This window comes from Barbus barbus (genome assembly GCF_936440315.1).
Source record: "Barbus barbus genome assembly, chromosome: 25".
Lineage (NCBI taxonomy): Eukaryota > Metazoa > Chordata > Actinopteri > Cypriniformes > Cyprinidae > Barbus > Barbus barbus.
The window spans coordinates 27571026-27589930 of NC_136753.1; the positions used below are offsets into that span (position 1 = coordinate 27571026).

Consider the following 18905-nt stretch of genomic DNA (forward strand, 5'->3'; position numbering starts at 1 on the left):
AGCTAATAGAAGGTTGATGCAGGGCCCAGAACAAGGGTTTTTGCTGAAGTCTCATCGCATTATTAACATTTCAACATAAGGTATTATGTCAAGACAGATATCGAGGCCTGAAACATACTCAAGTATGCAAGCAGATGCAAATGTTTGAATTGCATCGAGGCATTATTGAACATTTAATCCCACCTTCATTTCTAGAAATGTTTGCATTGAGTATGTTTTGACCCTTATGTATATATGAAAAATATAACATTTGATTATCACATGAATGATCATATTGACTAGGATCATGGTTACTATTACTATTCACAGACCAATTCATCAGTGCAAATAATGGCGCAAACAAACAGCATGTGTTGTGATGCGATCAGATGCAATATGTGGTTGACATTCTGAGATTGTGATAAACTGTACAGCACAGAATTACTGCAAACAGATATCATCGCTAAAAACACTCAAACTGCATTTCAATCCATCAAAAATCTCTTCATTAGCACATCTCATCTTATTTAAAGGAACAGTTCACCTAAATATGTTCCATTCAATAACAGTTCAGAGTCACCTCGTCTGTCATGCTCCAAAAAAAATAAATAAATAAAATAAAATGAGTCCATATGATTTATATGTGATATTCCAAGTCTTCTGAGGCCATACAATAACTTGGTGTGTTCATTACACTAAACTATCATATGACTTATCATATGAGAAAACCTAATACAGACTGCTCTTGTGGGACTTTTATGGAACTTTTTGTTTTGAGCTGGAAATCATGGGCACTATCCTGATTCTTAAAAACCTCTCATTTGGTGAAAAACTAACTGCAAATGGGTTTGGAATAAACAAATGAATGATAAATCACACACAATTGTCATTTTAGGTGAACTAGTCCTTTAAAAATGAACACATGCTATTATATATTAGCTGCAAATATTATATTACTGAGGAATTAATATAGTTTACCTTGTGATAATAAAAATAATAAACACAAATAAAAAGCCTAACCTAATCGGATCAGGGTTATGATATAAATCAGGGCTATTCAATTGGTGACCCGCCAATCATCTTCATCCGGCCCGAGGAAGAGTATGCAGGGTGCACTTCTGGCGAGAAATAGCGGCGACACTGGACGAAGAGTTTTATCAAAGCAGGAAGTATAGTTAGAAAATCTGCGCGTTTGGCTGTACTCATAAACTGAAGCACGCCAGCGCTTCAATGGTTTTGGTGCGTTACCTTATAAACACGTTATAATCAGTTAGAAAATCCCAAATTACTGTAAAGAGTATATGTGTCACATCCGCGTCATGTGCATCAGGTTTTATTAAAGAAACAGCGCTGCTTTTAAAGAGACACCTGCTGCAGTCTGTGATTGATGTAAATCAAAGAACTAAAGAAAAAGAGAAATCACTTACTGCTCTGCTTGCTGATTAACTTTTGTAGCTTGAATAAAGAATAATCAATATAGCTTATACAATTTATAGTTTATGTGAAGATTGTTTTAAGTTCACTTATAAAAAGTTGTTGTATTTTTCAAAGCCTATTAAATGTTAAAAATAACATCATAACATTTCAATTATACTGTAATATTAAATGGCTGTAATTAATGGCTAAAATTAAAGGAAAAATGGATTTAATAGAGACAGCAGTAACATTATTTATATCAATGATACTTTAATAATAGGCTAGTAAAAAGATGCCATTTAAATGCATATTGAAAATGTACCATCTTTGTTGTTTCTATTAATTTAGAAGTTCAGTGTGAAAATATGACAACACAAATATATTAATATTAGTGCTGTCAAACAATTAATCGTGATTAATCGCATCCAAGATAAGTGTTTGTTTACATAACGTGTGTGTGTGTGTGCTGTGTATAATTATTATGCATATATAAATACACACACATGCATGTATATATTTAAGAAAAATATGTTGTTTATATATTAAATAGATTTATATATAATATGAATTATATTAATATATACATGTAAATATTTTCAAAACATATACTGTATGTGTGTGTATTTATATATACATAATAAATATACACAGATATATTATGCAAACAATAACTTTTATTTTGGATGTGATTAATCGTTTGACAGCACTAATTAATATGCGTTTAATGCGTTTTTAATTAATTACAGAAAGAATGTGTGATTATTTTTTTAATTGAATGGCAGACAGCACTAATGTTAACCTTTTATAGATTTTACTGTTGGTAATATTAGTTAATTTTACTGCTGGATATGCATTTAAATTTAATTTCCAATTTTATAGGCCGTCCAGAATAAGATCGGGACAGCTCCCCACCCCCTTGGCCCCCTTCAAATACTCAATTCGATAATCCGGCCCCCAAATGAAGTTAATTGAATAGCCCTGATATAAATAGAAAAACTCAATCTATGAAGCCCTTGTGACTGATGAAGGAATGGTGCGATACCTCTTTAATTTCTTCTACTTTCTTTTTCTGTGGTTTTCTTACCTCCTAATTTGGCTAGAAAAATTAGACCACACAACAAGTCTGATTTTGGCAAGAAGTAGATACAGTGCATAAATAAACAAAAGATAATTGAATAAATATCATCTATCATCTTCCCTTTCTCGTTAAATAACCTAATATATGGAGGTATGTTTTTAATACTCACATGTTGTTATTGATATTTTTTTGAGAATCGCTTAAAGTTCTGCACTTATTCTGTTATTTTCTTATTACCGGAAGCTAGACGGCGTCAGAATGTACTGTAGCCTCGCGACACGGGTTACAGGATGAAGATGAGGATGACCTTTCCCCTTTAGAGGTCAAATGAAACCCGACCCCCTTTCGGCCGCAAGGGCAGGAGGGAACAGTCCGTGTCATTTTCCACCATTTCTTCGTTGGTCCAAGATGGCCGTCGGTGTTCACATCGCTAGCTTCCTGTTTTCGTAAAGACACTTTAAGCTCCTCCCACAAATGCTCTTGATTGGCAGGAGACGACAAAGTTCTGCAACGGTCACTAAGCAACAACCTGTGAAGCTAAGTGGATGAAGCAGTACGACTGGGCTTCCGTATAAGGGCAGGAGGAAGTCCCTTTATATTACCTATGACTAGAGCAACGGGGAGATAAAGGAGAAATGCGGATTTAAGGAGACGAGAAGGAGGGAGAGGAGGACAGGAGGATGGAGTTAAACAGAGGGGCGGGCCAGAACACACAGGAGGAGGAGCTGGAGGAGGAGTACAGTGAGGAGGGAGGGGCGGAACGAGTGACCCCGCCCACAATCTGATGTGTTCTCCTGGAAGACAAACAGAGAAACGTGCGCTTTGGGTTATTAATGCACTTTCAATTGTTCTGATGGGTTTAAATGCAGAATTGTGAAACTCATATTTGATTAGGCACTTATTCTAAGTCCAATTATACTTCAGTCAAAAATATCTGCTACTCAAATGTCTTGGTTATGCATTCCTGATGTTATTCTTGTGGGCGGAGTTTACAGAACTCATTATGCCATCCATAGACATTCAATTGTAAATATTTATGGAATATTTCTTTGAATAAAACAAGTGGAAATGTGCATGTGTACTTACTACAACACTGTAGTCGAAACAGGACGTGGTTCCTTTTCTATAGCGAGCTGTGGCTATTGTCTCACATGTATTCGTTTCTTTATCTGAGAAACAGAGGGCGTTGAGGAATATCTTTTTAGCAAATTTGGGGTTAGTAAGTTTTTTTTGTTTGTTCAGGAAGAAGGCATTACATTGACTGAGTAACAGTAAAGACATTTATATTGTTACAAAATGTTCCTATTTCAAATAAACGCTGTTCTTTTGAACTTTCTATTCATAAATAAATCCTAAAAAACTATTTATCACAGTTTATACAAAAATATGAAGCAGCACAACTGTTTTAAACACTGATAATCAGAAAAGTTTCTTGAGCAGCAAATCAGCACATTATACTGATTTCTGAAGGATCATGTGACACTGAAGACTGGAGTAAAGATGCTGAAAATTCAGCTGCGCATCACAGGAGTCAATTACATTTTAACATATATTACAATAGAAAACAGTTATTATATTAGTATACATTTAAGTTGCTTTGTATTTTTGATCAAATAAATGCATCCATCCCCAAACTTTTGAACAGCAGTGTACATTGCATGGTAATTGCATCAAATTAAAACCAATGTTTATGGGAAAGGATACATTCAGTCTCCACCTGAGACAGTTTCTCTATTTCACAGGAGTCGCAGGACAGTTTTTCAGCCACTACAAACAGCAGGTTGGTGTTGTTTATTCTCTTAGCATGAATTAACCTGTAAAACAGACACATTATTATTAATAAGAGAGTATGATCTGTACATATGTGATGTATATTGGCAGCATGACTGGCTCGGGTCTGACCTGGAGCAGTTGTCACAGTCCTGCAGTATGTTGTAGGAGCTGCTGATGTTACTGAAGTAAAACTGTGTCTGCACTGTCACACAGCTGTTCTCTCTAGAGTCCAGTCCTTCAGCATCCACCTCATCTGCATTCACAAACACACGTTAGATTAGTATTCTTATTGATTTACTTAAACAATGACCTTTTAAAATCGAAGTAAACGTCACGCACCTGTCATGAACCAGCTCTGATAGGCGAACCCATACAGCATCTGCTGCAGCAGTGACCTATAGAGGACACACACACACACACACACTCCTGAGTGTGAGCACATGATGTCTGCACGTTTACAAGCTACTACATCATTGAGTTCAGTCATTATAATTGACTGTAAGAGAAACTCACCAGGCAGCTGCTGATGTCCACCAAGCAACATTTAACACATCAGCAATAGTAGGCTGAGAGGAAACACATGACATTTGATCATGCCACAGTTCATCATCCATCCAAATACACACCTACCCCATACACACACCTCTTTATCCATCTACCCATTTATTCATCCCTCATTCCAATCCAATTCAGTCAGTTAGTTTAGTATTATTTATATACTACTATAGTAATTATTAATATTTTGAATTATTTATACGTTTATATATTTTTATTATAAAAATTAATTATTAACATTATTAATTTTAAAGTAATTTCATTATGTTTTTTGTCATTTTAATTAGTTTTTTTTAGTTCTATTTAGTTTCAGTTTCAATTTGAGTAATTTTCAGTTAATTTCTCATTCAGAGTTTTCTTCAAATATACATTTCAGCTTTATTTCAGTGAATGAAAATAAAAATTTGAATAGTTGTAATTTTACTTAACAATAACACAGCATTGTGTAAACCGATCTAGTTGCAGATTTTGAATGTATTGTTTATATACAATGATCAAATATTAATTGCATGTGCATTATATCCATTACAAACAAAACATCAGTGCATGCACATGCACAGTGCATAACAATAGCTGATATCCAAAATATGCTGGAAAAGCTTTTTAGCAACTATTTAGCAAGTAAAGAAATTTTTATTTACATATTGATGTATTGCGTTTCCTTCAATTAATTCCCTATATTTTCTTTACATGGTCTTAAAATGTTCTTAAATTCAGAAAAACTGCAGAAACCCTGGCACTGCACATTCAATTACGATAGCAGTCAGGGATAAACGTTTACATAGCTATTATTTTCATATTTAACATGTTGTTTAAAATCTATACCAGCCTTTTCAATCAGATTTAATTTTGATTTATTGAGGTGTCCGATTGAGATTCAAATCGTATTATTAGGATGCATGCAAGCAAGCGTAAGGCATTTGCTCGTACCACAAACACTCCTCGTGGGGCGGCCCCTGTGTTGCTGCTGGGCACGGGGTCACACACCGACTGATAGTCGAAAGACTGCTTGCGTTTGTAGAAGGAGTTGTTATACAGGGAGTAAAAGAGGGTGGCATCGACCTCACCGAAGAACATCCCGATCTACAGACAGAAGAGGAAGAACAGAGTGAGTGAAAAACAGCAGCAAAAACAGTCTGTCTTTACACCACTTTCCTAATGAACACCCTGACCTTATTCAAGTAGTCTTTCTGATTGGACATGACGAGGAAGCCACCGTCATCGATCAGATAACAAAGCAAGTCCTGCCAAGAAAGACGGACAGCTTTAAGAACACATTACGTCATTAATCAGTCATTTTAATGGGAAATCACTAGATCAATCGGCTCCGCTTAATGGACAAACTCTGAAAAGAGGGATGTGAATGTATGGATTTGCGCTACAGATCTCAGTATTGACTGATCTGAGTGCATTAACAGTTTCTTACATCACTGTTGGCTTCACAGTCCATTTCACAGCCACTGGTGGGTCCACACTGTCAGACAGAAACAACAGCATTAGAGCAGCATGTGCTTGTGTATAGCCATACATGTATAGAAGAGTGTGTGTGTGTGTGTGTGTGTGTGTATTTTACCGTTTGAGAGCTCTGTCGGTTGCTGTTGGTGTGGTTGCTCGCCAGGATCTTGAATTTGTCAGTCCAAGCCTCAAGATCAAGCTTCACACCCAGAACTAAGAGAGCGTAAGACAGAAACAGAATGAGAAAGAGAAACCCTAAAACCTTTATGGTCTTTACCATTTCACCATTTGTAGTGATTTGACGATGACTATTGTTGTTTTTTTTTTTGTTTTTTTTTCATGCATTCAATAAAAAATTAAATAAAAAAAAGATAGGCTTTTTGGAAATGCAAATTCATTCTCTGCCATGAGGTGGCGCTTTAAGAGCGGCCGCTGAAATAAAGTGGTCCGCTCCTCCGGTGACGGCTGTACACAAAGCAGCACCACGCTCATAAACGCTGCTTATATATTCACTAAGACATCCGTGCCTTGTTTTGACTTTAAAACGTGCAGCGCTCATATTTATTCAATGACATAATTGCCTTTTGAAGCTTCCAGCCATATCACGATTCTTGCCTTTCCACCCCCAACTGTAAGACCTCTTGAAATTACAATTAAGACTTTTCTTATACCATTTAACGTATTTAAAACGTTTTAAGGCCTTAAACTCCATGCCCTGTATTTAAGGTAGCCCGTCGGGCAGGGCGGTGATACATTTTGGTAGCCCGACTGGAAAACACAATAGCCCCGGGACGTCGGGCTAGCCATTTTGCGAGCCCTGGTCAGGTAATCCTAACGTAACGGGATGATCATGAGCTCAGTGAGGAAGCACAGCATATCACCGTCAATTTGTAGAGCTTTAAATCAAAAAATGGCAAAATGTCTCTGGATTTATTGTATTAAGAGAACTCATGTATGCAAACACAGCTGTTGAACATCTTTTAGTTCTGATGAAGTTTTAAGGTCTATTCATTTTTCATCTCAAATCCCACATTTGATTTTGCCTTCGTGTGCGCATGTAAACCGTGCCATTTGTAGACCCTATCTGTTGTTCATACTAATAACACTCAAATAATTCCAGTTTGTCATCAGACAATTAGTTTCTCTAAGAGAGGCAGGCGTGCAGTATTTTACCTGCAGGTTTCAGGTTTCTGTTTCCTACGGTCACGTCCACTGCAGTGCTAACCAGAATGCCGATGGTGTCGTTCTCTGGATTCAGTATGGATTCATCATTGGCTGGACAACAAGACAAAACAAAAAAAGCTCTTGAAAACTATTAAATCATAAAATGAATATTATATAAATGATACTGTAATTCCTAAAAAAATATATTTTATATAGTATAGTATATTTTATTATATATAAAAAATAATATATATATATATATATATATATACAAACACACACATATATAATAAATGATCATAAATCATATATCATAAATAATATATATATATATATATCATAAATTACAAAAGTTTGTACAAAAGTAAAGCAGTTATAGAAAGTATTTATACTTTAAAGATCTTCATTAATAAATAATCAATTATAATTATTCAATTAATAAATAATAATTTATAATATATAATTATGGTTACCCTTTATTTTAAGGTGTCCAAGTTACAGTGTAATTATACAGTTAAGTACCAAGTAATATTAATTAACCACATGTACATACTATATAGTTAGGGTTAGGATTTGGCTTAGAGTTATTTGCATGTAATTATGCATAATTAACTGTAATTATTATAGTACGTACATGTGTAACAAGGAAACCTTAAAATAAAGTGTTACCATATAATTAAATATATTATTATGAATTAGATTTAATTATAATAATTATTTTTACAGATTATTTTTACTTCAATATTTTTTTCTTCATAGTCAAAATATATTATTTTAATGACAATTTACATTGTGAAAACATTGCTTCAGAGTTTATTATATGAGGATATAGTGTGTGCAGTCATGTGCTGTGTTTCTCTCTCACCGGTGCGGTAGGGGGCTCTGAACATGTAGCCCTTGTTGTCCAGACTGCGACGGTAATAACTAGCATTAAATGGCTCTGGATCTTCCTCCCAGGTCTCAGAGGCCCTGATGTACACACACACACACACACACACACACTTTAGCTTAGCAGCTATTTGAAACAACACATTGACAAATACAGAAAAAGAACAAGACTCACTTATTAGGGAAAACTCGAGTGACGCCTCCATCTGTGGCTGCAAAAACCGCCATAAAGCCATACCTAGAGCATCATAACACATATTCATTCACATTTATCACTAGCTCTAGGTTAATGCCTCATAAACGCATCAGTCTACTAATGAATCGGAGGAATTTCAGTGGTTCATCCTGAATATGAACGTACGTGTTGAGGTCCTTGTTCTTCCAGACTTTATCTACCAGCTCTTTAATGATGCCCGTGTCCAAGATCAGATTATGCAGCAAGAAATTGTCACCTGTGTGGAATAATGATATAATATTATGACATAGGAGCTGATATCTTTAAACAAGATGGTTTTGAGTTCAAGAGAGAGTCAGAATGTGAATTACAGTCAGTGATGTTATTGTTATATATATTTGGTGAATGAAATAAAGTCAAAATAAGTATAGAAGTATAGAATATAGAATACAAAAGTTAAATATGACATGAAAACATTAACTTAAATAAGCTTCTAAATTAGGAAATTAGAAATGTTGCCTTGGCAACTAACTGAAATAAGTTGTATAATTGTATATTTATGTCTAATTATGTATCGAGTATGTTTTTTAATGTATTGATTACATTTTTAATGCATTTTAAATTTTGTTTGTTTAATTTTATTTATTATTATTATTTTCTTTTCTCTTTTTTTTCAAATTAAGCAAAAATTAAAACAAGAAAATTAAAATTAAAGCTTAAACTGAAATTCAAAGAAAAACTACCTTTAAAAAAAGAACAGATTTTAAGGTCGTCTCAGCTGCTCTTATAGCTCAGTGTTCTAGCTAAAACCAACAGACCTGTTCAGACCAGCATGACTGGTTTAAGATGCTCTTTTTAGCAGGAACATATGACATTTGGATAACACTCAATTGATGGTGCAATGAAAACTACTGACAGAAAGCACATTAAAATGGAATAAAGTAATTGAATAATTCACACAAAATCTGTGAGTCTCACATTGCTTGGAGTCTGGCGTGACCTTCTCCATCAGAGCGATGAAGTTAAGCAGGAACTCTGTGTTGTTGTTAGACAGCTCCAGGTCTTTGCAGTATTCCCTGAGGAAGACACACATCATTCCACACTGGAAAAATCTCTCTGATAAAGATTAACATCATAAACAGTTATATAATAGACTGTAAACCCTTAACAGACAGACAGAGTTTTGCATAGACCAATACATCTTAAACTCACAAAACACCACAATTACATACATAAAACATAACTGCAAAAATAATTCTTAACCAGTATCTTTGACTGGTTTTCCAGTAAAAATACCTAAACATCCTTAAAAACAAGACAAATCGACCAGAGTAACACTGCAGTGCATTTGGTCTAAAACGTACACTGTAAAAAAGCTGGAAGTAAATAAAACCAATACTATCTCTAAAGAAAACACTATTTCAGTTTTTGTACTTTCAAAATTTCACACGCAATTCAATGTGTTACTTGCAAGTTATTCTGTAATTCACTAGCAATTTGTGAATGAAAAATGTAAATCCTAAACTTTTTTTTCACTAAATTCAACTTCATTTAAAGGTCTTTGCACACTGAGTCTGATATTTGTGTATGCGTTTTTTCTGGGGGGGGGGGGGGGGGGGGGGGGGGGGTTCTTCTTCGTATTTGTCAGTCTTTCCTATCCAAATGCTTGCTATGGATGCGAAAATGCAGAAAAATGTGAAAACCTGATACAATTTTTTTTTATGATGGACGAAACTTTTGGAGGCATTGTGTAAACATGATTGACACAACGTGAGGGCGTATTTATTTTTTAACGTGAAAACTTCGGACGAGACTTTTGTACTCTGTGTGCAAAGACCTTAAGATATGTTCTCTGAAAAAAAGTCAAAATTATTGCAATTTTGCTTCTCAGGTAAATTCATCTTGTTCAGGGATGTTTATATGTTTTTACTGGAAAACATAACAAAACTACTGACTAAGAACCTGATTTTGGAGTGTTTATGCTTTAAAAACAGAGAGAAAGATGATCATTCATAGACTCATGCACGTGAACTTCTCTAGACCATCAGTGCTTTAACATGCAAACCAAAGTCAACCTTCCCCTTGATACTGATGCCGTATGTAAGGAAGTGAGGAGAACGCCATGCACACACATACAGAGGAGACGCGTGAGAGCTGCAGCGATGAGATGTGGAGAAGACATGAGAGAATCGACTGAACGTCAGAAGATACCTATCCATGACAGCAGACGACAATGATTCAAACACAGAGTTACCCAGAGGAATATTTACTGCTCAGAGGCCGCACTTTCATAGCCTGGCTTTCAGGTACGCTTCACGTATGAACTTTATCTTTGAGTGTCATTAAATTGTTTAGGAAAAATACAATGTTGATGTACAGCTAGAGTACAGAGCTATAAAACTGAGCATGGCATAGAGGAGCATTTGAGTGCATTTTAAAATGACAGTAATTGCAATCTTTGGTATCTTGGAAAATCAAATCGCAATTTGCGACATTGTTGAGATCTCTTCTGAAACTAAAGGAGACATATGTGAGATTATATGTACGATTATTGATGTCTTTTTCTCAGGTTAAAAATATAAAAAGCAGGAGTTGTCCAGATTCAAAACAAATTATGCTTTATCATTACCACAGAAAATATGATCAACTTGTCACTCAAGTTTGTAAAAACAAACAAAAGCACATTTATAATAATATATTAAGAATGGTTTAAAAAAGTGTATCAGGCCAGACATTGCATTGCATACCATTGTAATTTACAACAACACTTTAAAAATATATTTTTTTAAATTAGAAAATGAGATTATGTGTTATAAGAAAACACAATTTCAGTTCCTACTTCAAAATTTTACATGTAACTATTTGTCAAATTTACTAGCAATTGTTTCTACTTTCATTTTTTTTGTAAACGTACTCATTTAACACATAATTTAAAAGTATTTAATAGAGCACATACTCCACCAGCAGAAACTGCATTAAACATAACCAGAAGAAATAAAATATGAGTTTTAAGAAAGACCGGTTCCACTGTAAGTGAAATACTGTACACATATTTCTTGTTTATATAAACCGAGCAAAACTATTTTCTGTGGAAATCAAGCTTTACAGTTTTAAAAACAAAGGTTCCTTTTTTTGTTTTTTTTTGGCAATGCCTTTAAAGGAATAGTTCACCCAAAAATAAAAATGTGCTCACCCTCAGGCCACCAAAATGTAGACGAGTTTGTTTCTTAATCCACACCACTCCAGTTTATCAATTAACGTCTTGTGAAGTGAAAAGCTACTAAGATACAAATCCATCAAATTTTTGAACTTCAAACTGTTGTTTTCAACTAAAATGCCACAATCCATAAAAACATTTCCTCCTGCAAAAAAGTCATCTGGTCTGAATCAGGAGAGAAATATGCACAGATCAAGCACTATTTACATCTGAATATACTCCGAAACTGTTTTAAATAAATATATCAGTGGATTTTAATGTGAGAGAACAACAGGGAATGGAATTTTTTTTACTGAAGAAAGTGTTATTATGGATTGTGGACTCGGCCAGAAGCGACGGTTTGAAGTTAAAACACCTTAATGATGAATCACTTTCTTATTTCACAAGACATTAATTGATAGATTGGAGTGGTGTGGAATACTTGCAGATTATTGTGATGTTTATATCAGCTGTTTAGACTTTCATTGTGACGGCACCCATTCACTGCAGAAGATCCATTGGTGAGCAAGAGATGTATTGCACCGACCTGTTCTGATGAACAAACTCATCTACGTATTGGATGGCTTGAAGCTGAGTACAGCAAATTTTCATTTTTTGGGGTGAACTATTCCTTTAAAGAACCATTTTTGGTTCCTCAAAGAAGCTTTCAGCAAACATTCTAAAAAAGAACAATTTCTCTTATGAAGAACATTTAAAAAATCCAATGAACCTTTTGTTGCTCAGAAAGATTCCATGGATGTTGAAGCTTCTTCATGGAACCATCAACGCCAATAAATAACCTTTATTTTTAAGAGTGTACTTGTGATGAACCCAGAACACTAAAAGTCTCCATTTGCTCTTAATGCGGTCTAGGAGATACAACTGAGATATTAACAAGATTTTTCTTTCCTACGGGTGACGGCGAGGAGTCTCGACAGACAAAAGACAACAAATAAACACATTCACTTGGGTTAAAATGGAAAGACACGTTACGCACAGCACACACACAGAGACTACAGTGATTACGGTATGTTGAAAAGGAAGTTAGCGATGGACGTATGCACGAAAACAGGAGCGTGGCTTCAAGAAGTCACACAAAGCTACCTGGGGGCAATGAACACATGTCCCTCTGACTCAAAAGTGTTTGGCAGGAGAGACTCAAAATCTGCAACAGAAACGGGCAAGATTATCCAGGGGAAGCGGAGGACGGAGAACACAGGGAGGCTTCTGAGAAACAAATTAACATCAGCTGCTCTTCAAAAGGTGCAGGAACGCAGTGGGGACGTTACCATAGCAACACTGAGGAATCATGGGGGAATACCAGCGTTAGCCACTATGGTGCCTTCAATGGAGTCGCACTGGCCGAAAAAATGGGTTAATTTGGAAAGCAGACACTTTTAGCTCGATTCAAATTTCGTCCGAATTTCATTTTTTGCAAGTCGGAGAACTGGCTCGACCCTCGGATACACACTGAGACGAAGCGAGTTCTCTGATGCTGTTTCCACGAACTGCGTGGCGTGCTGCTTTCTTGTTCAACAGGCATCAACATGGCCAACCGTTTAGCTGGGAGTGGGTGAGGCAGGGGTCCTGATGGAGGTGATCGCCCCTCAGACTGGCACCGCGGAGCTGCTCCAGAGACTCAATCGGAGAAAGTGCCCAGCATTGTGGAGGGGAAGAGAGAGGGCAACCCAGTTTGATCTAAAACACACTATCCTCATGTTATTAATCACACCGTCCTGCATCATATCTGCTGAATGAGATCCAACACCTGTTTCTTACTGATTTCAGGGTGCTGATTCCAAAAATAGTGCCTGTTTTTCTTGAGCATGTCACACTTTCTTACAAAATATGATTGCATTTTTTACCTTTTGACAAGCATTTGTGAAGGTGAAGAAGTCCTTAAAAAACAGACAAAGACACGATTCCCATCTTACAACATATTGTTCAATTCTCAGTAAATGTTCATATGTATCACATTATTTTATGGTTAATCCTGATTTCAGGGTTAAAATTATGGCAAGTGGCTGAAGAATATGCAAACATGAGCCAGATGTTTTACTATATCCAAACTGTGACAGAAATGACAGATTTTGTGAAAAAGCTTGTGTTCTTTGATATTAAATGAAGTATTTGAACATATTTCTCCACTCTTTTAACAAGTTAAATGATACGTTTTCCATTTTTAATACTTCTTTTTGTCATTAAAACCGAAACGTTTGACATTTATAGTATGAAAAAAAAACTGTGATGGAAAGTTTTTATTGATATTTTGAACTCAAATTAGGTAATATTAGGCCTTTTTTTTTGCAAATCAGCAGAATTTGTTTTCAGGATGCAGGGCTGTGTTGTTTATGACTTGATATTCAACAAATAATGATGTAAAGAAAGTATGTTGCATTACTCTGTATACATATATATGTGTGTATACATGTAAATGTATGTATTCAATAAATGTCCATGTGAGTATGTACCCAATAAATATCTACATTAATATATGTATCACTTAAAACCCACATCCACTGTTGTGCCCAGGAAGTTTTTCCCTCCACAATTCCTTGCACTTCCAGGTCAGGATAAGTGAAGACGCAGCGGAGCGTCCGTGGTGGCAGTCTGGGGGGTGATAGACGTACAGAGGGGTCAAGCTGATGAGAACACGGGGTGTAAGAGGAGGACGACAAACAAACCGGGAGCTGCCAAGCGCTCCATCACCAAAACAGCAAGAGAGGACCTAAAGGAGGCCATCTAGCAAATTCATCCATAACCTATTCCTGTCCATTCCAAAACATGAACTGATGATTATATGAATAGTAAGAGACAACCTAAGGGAATAAACTGGCTGGCTAAACTAAAGACAACATTACATGCTCATAGACATCTTTAAGTCTTTAAGTGTTAGAGGCTAACAAATGGCAAACATTTCTATTCAATAGTTAAGATTTAATGGAAGATATTGGACAAAAATAAAAATCCAAGGTCATTTATTCACCCTCAAACTTGTGTGGTGCACAACAGGAGATGTTTTGGAGGATGTTCAAGCTGCTTTTTTCTATTCAGTGAAAGCAAATAGTGATCAAGGGCACACTGTAACTGTTAACTAAAACTAGTAATCCAGACTAAAAAGTTGTGCATTTACTGTATTACTACTGATTGCACTGTATCCTCTTATGTTTTTTCTCTTTTAATCTTTTTTTTTTTTTTTACTTTTTAGTACATTTTAATTATTGTTAATTTGTATTATTTCTTATGCATGTTATGATTATTTTACATTTCTTTGTTATTTTTTAATTCCTTTGAAAAGCACTTAGAATTGCTTAAAACTCAAAACTATTTCAATTGTCTGTTCATTTAAATAGAGCTGCAATAAAATAAAATATGATGATTACATGAAAAAGTACTGAAATTACTAAAAGTAAATTGAAGCTGAAGCTGAATATAAATATTTAAAAAACAAAACAAAAATGAATAAAAATGACAAAAGCACATTAAAAAGTGACTTATCTTAAACTAAAAAGAAAATGAACATATAGAGTAAAGGAACGTGTAAAAATTAAAAAATATAAAAAACTATTAAAACATTAAGAAATATTAAAATAGTATATAAATATTACACTAAAACACACAAAAAAAGTACCATAATAGAGGTCCATTTCACTTTTGAGTTATATTCAAGTTTTGTTTTTTTCTAATATGATGCAAGTCATATGATGCTTTTTGTGGGCAATAAATACATTTTTAAATAACTGATTACTAAAAAGTCTTAATGATTTTGGTTGATTCTTCACACAATGTTTTTATATTGCTTTAAAAGACTTGGAACATAGCACATATGTTTTGTAATACATTTACGGTGCTTTTGAATCTTTTTGGATATTGACAGGCACTATATACTTTTGTTGAATTAAATTGAGCAGCATGAAAATTCTGCAAAAGACATTATTTTGTGTTTAATAGAAGAAAGTCAGTCAAATGATTTTGGAACAAAATGAGGGAGAGTAAATGATGAGTTTTCAGAACAAACACACAATGATATGCTACACTCAAATTGCAAACATAACTTCTCAATAAGGACCACAATAAGCTCATACCTGTACAACCGTAATACTAACTTGTCCTACTGATAGTCTAAAGTTAACTTTCAAACTAAACACTGCATCTATATGACTAGAATAGGACTTTTACTAGCTGTAACAAACAACAACTGACAATTTCTACAGCAAAAGCACCAACCTGAGGATTTAACACTGTCACTAAGGAATAAAGAGGGGGGGAGGAGGAGGAGACAGATGGAGGAGAATATTCCCAAACGTAATGGACACAGGGATCAGAAATACTTTTGACAGTGAGAGAAAGACCATATTTTATTCTTCTTCAGGAGATGTCAGGGAGAGACTGTCCGAGCCGAGAAAAAGAGAGAGAGAGAGAGAGAGAGTGAGAAGAGAGAGAGAGCTTGAAAAGGAGAAAAGAGAAAGATGTGGGTGTAGGCCGCAGCAAGAGGGTGGGTGGGTGAGTGAGGGAGTGAGGAAGAGGAGGAGAGAGAGGAAGAGGAGGGTCTTGAAGGCAAGGCGGGAAGGAGGAACAGAGGAGGCAAGCAGGCTGGAACAGGTGGAGGTGGGCGTCAGCGGGGAGTTCAGGACAAGGGTACGAGGAAGGAAGTAGAGTAACAAAGGTAGTGGACCAATATGGTGTATACTTGCCCTTGAAGACTGATCCGTCTGAGGAGGAGAGAGCAGAAAAGAAACAGGGGGGACGGGTAAGGGGAGGAGGGGGGTCACAGACAATATTTTATTCAATGACTGTTTGAATAAAAATATTGTTTTTCTCAAAAGAAGGAAAATCAAGTCAGTCAAAACAGTAATGAACAACTGAGAACAGGAAACCAAAATGAATGACACGTCGCAAAGAATATATGCAACAAGTAGACGGAGGCAGCGAATGAACTCCACGAGGACGGAGACGAGGAGAGAACATCTGAGGACACGTGAGCAGAATCAGAACTAATGAACCTTCACCGCATGACGAAACATGGAGAAAAATAACATATGTCACCAAATGAGAATCACATACGAGCTAGGAAGAGAGGAACGCTTTGGGAAGAAAGAAAGAAAGAAAGAAAGAAAGAAAGAAAGAAAGAAAGAAAGAAAGAAAGAAAGAAAGAAAATAAATTAATTTTAAACCAAAGAGGAATGAAAGCATAAAATGAAACAAAAATTTAATTAATTACAGACTTAATGAATTAATAAATATATAAACAAAAGAAAAATACACAAAACAACAAACTAAAAGTCAAATAAACAAAAGAATGAACTACAACAAACAACAAATAAAAAAGAACAAAAGAACTGAAATAAAATACACACAAGAATAAATGAAATATATATAAAACAACAATAACAACAAAAGAATGAATATAACAAGTGAAACAACTAAAATTAAACTAAAGAACAAATTACAGAAAGAAAGAGGGGGAGAACTGAAAGAGATATAAATGAATCAAATGAAAAAGAGAGAATGAAAAAATGGCACAGAAGAAAAAAGATCAAGCCAGGGAGGAACAAAAGCAATAAAAATTAAATAGAAAAATGAACGAAAGAATTAACAAGTGAAAAATACACAAAACACACTAAAGAAAAAGAACGAAAGAAACTAGGGATCAAATGAACAAACAAAAACAAAAAGAACAAAAATGCAAGCAAAAGTGATAGAATGAAAGATCAAAGGAAAAGCAGAAAAACAGCTAAAGAAAGAACAAAAACAGAAATAAAGAACAAATGAAACAAATGGAAGAAAATAAACAACATATGAAACAAAAAAATTAACAATAGAGATTGACTAGAATCAACAAATAACCTAAAGATCAAATGAATGAACCAAATACAACACAAATAAACAAAGAACAAAGAAAAACAAACGAATAGCAAGGAAAGAAAGGAAAACCAAATGTGTTCCATCTCCCGTGCGGGACAATGGCCCATCAGGGGGCATTGTGGGATACTTTTTTCTTATTTATTGACTGATTCCAAAGCTGCCGGCAAACAATACAGCACAGTGGGCATCCACACGAATTAAAGCAAATAATAAACACGACAGAACACATAAAGCACACAGTGAAAAGCAAAAGCATGCCTCTTTTCACATCTCGCTAACGAAAACAAAAACACAAAACCTGTCCAGACAAAAGATGCTTCAGAATCGTCATTGTGAGAGAGAAGACGAGAGCATTTTTTAATGTTCCGGCAAAAGGAAAAATAATAGCACATGGTCACCATTATTTTCAACTCAGTAAACACAGTAAAACCACAGCTTTCACCTCTCTGGTTTTTAGTGAGGGTTTTTTCTTTGCATCCGTGCAGGGAAAGAAAAATCACCTCAGTACAGAACAGCATGAGGACAGGAGGGAAGAGGGAAGAGGTGGGGTGGGGTTTCACAGAAGAACACGTCCACTCTCGCTTTCCCGGGAATCCACGCTCGGACTCGCTGCTGTGATGTCAGAGAAAGGGGGAGGGGCTTCCGTTGATTGGACGAGAGGGGTGGGAGGGGGGAACAGGAAGTTTCTTTGGGAAGAAAGAAAGGTAAGCGGGCTTTGCGTTAGCCTGCCCCTGGTACTTACACTGGACCTGGAGGATCTGGTCGCTCAGGTTGGCCTTGATGTGGTTTTCGCTGTAGGATGGCAGAACTAAACCGAGACTGCGAGAAAGAAAGGGAGAATTTGAACTCATTTACATATGACCACATCTGGCTCTTTCTAGGAAACAAACTAACAACCAATCACACTTTTTTAAAGCAAGTATCTAATATTAAAATGTACAAAGCATGAAATACTACTGCATTTAATGTCTACACTTATTTATTATTGTCTAGTCTTTCAGCGCAACTACATAAACATTCTTAAATCAGACTAAAATTACTTGAGAAGCAAGATATCAAGTGAGTTTATACTTAAAACAAGAAAACGCTGCCAAAGGGTAAGGAAAATAAAAAAAAAATTATTGTTTTAAGCAAGAACTCAATTTTGATCATTTTCTTTATTTATGTAACTTTGCTTCTTAAGTAAATGTATCTTGATATACAAATATCTAAACATTCTTAAATCTATCAAGATACATTTACTAAAGAAAACTTAGGAATGCTGCTACGAAAAAATTTAAATGGTCAAATCAGGCCTCATGTCCCAAATCCTACTATTAACAAGGTTGCAAAGTCCACTATATTACAGAGAGAAACTGCTG

At 35.4% G+C, this 18905-nt stretch overlaps 1 protein-coding gene across 1 annotated transcript in view; it reads right to left on the reverse strand.

The window, feature by feature from the left end:
* Nucleotides 1-2464: 2464 nt before the first annotated feature.
* Nucleotides 2465-18905, reverse strand: part of LOC306844558 (voltage-dependent calcium channel subunit alpha-2/delta-2-like) — a 227081-nt gene continuing 210640 nt past the window's right edge. The window contains exons 22-38 of the mRNA XM_079376781.1: nucleotides 18287-18363; nucleotides 12784-12844; nucleotides 9462-9559; nucleotides 8670-8760; nucleotides 8484-8546; nucleotides 8286-8389; nucleotides 7430-7531; nucleotides 6375-6469; nucleotides 6228-6275; nucleotides 5974-6045; nucleotides 5732-5884; nucleotides 4760-4812; nucleotides 4586-4641; nucleotides 4376-4499; nucleotides 4178-4287; nucleotides 3560-3642; nucleotides 2465-3267 (exon numbers count right to left, since the gene is read on the reverse strand). Coding sequence (XP_079232907.1) covers nucleotides 3160-3267; nucleotides 3560-3642; nucleotides 4178-4287; nucleotides 4376-4499; nucleotides 4586-4641; nucleotides 4760-4812; nucleotides 5732-5884; nucleotides 5974-6045; nucleotides 6228-6275; nucleotides 6375-6469; nucleotides 7430-7531; nucleotides 8286-8389; nucleotides 8484-8546; nucleotides 8670-8760; nucleotides 9462-9559; nucleotides 12784-12844; nucleotides 18287-18363 — 1498 coding nt within the window. The 3' untranslated portion in view covers nucleotides 2465-3159. The remainder of the gene's footprint in view (nucleotides 3268-3559; nucleotides 3643-4177; nucleotides 4288-4375; nucleotides 4500-4585; nucleotides 4642-4759; nucleotides 4813-5731; nucleotides 5885-5973; nucleotides 6046-6227; nucleotides 6276-6374; nucleotides 6470-7429; nucleotides 7532-8285; nucleotides 8390-8483; nucleotides 8547-8669; nucleotides 8761-9461; nucleotides 9560-12783; nucleotides 12845-18286; nucleotides 18364-18905) is intronic.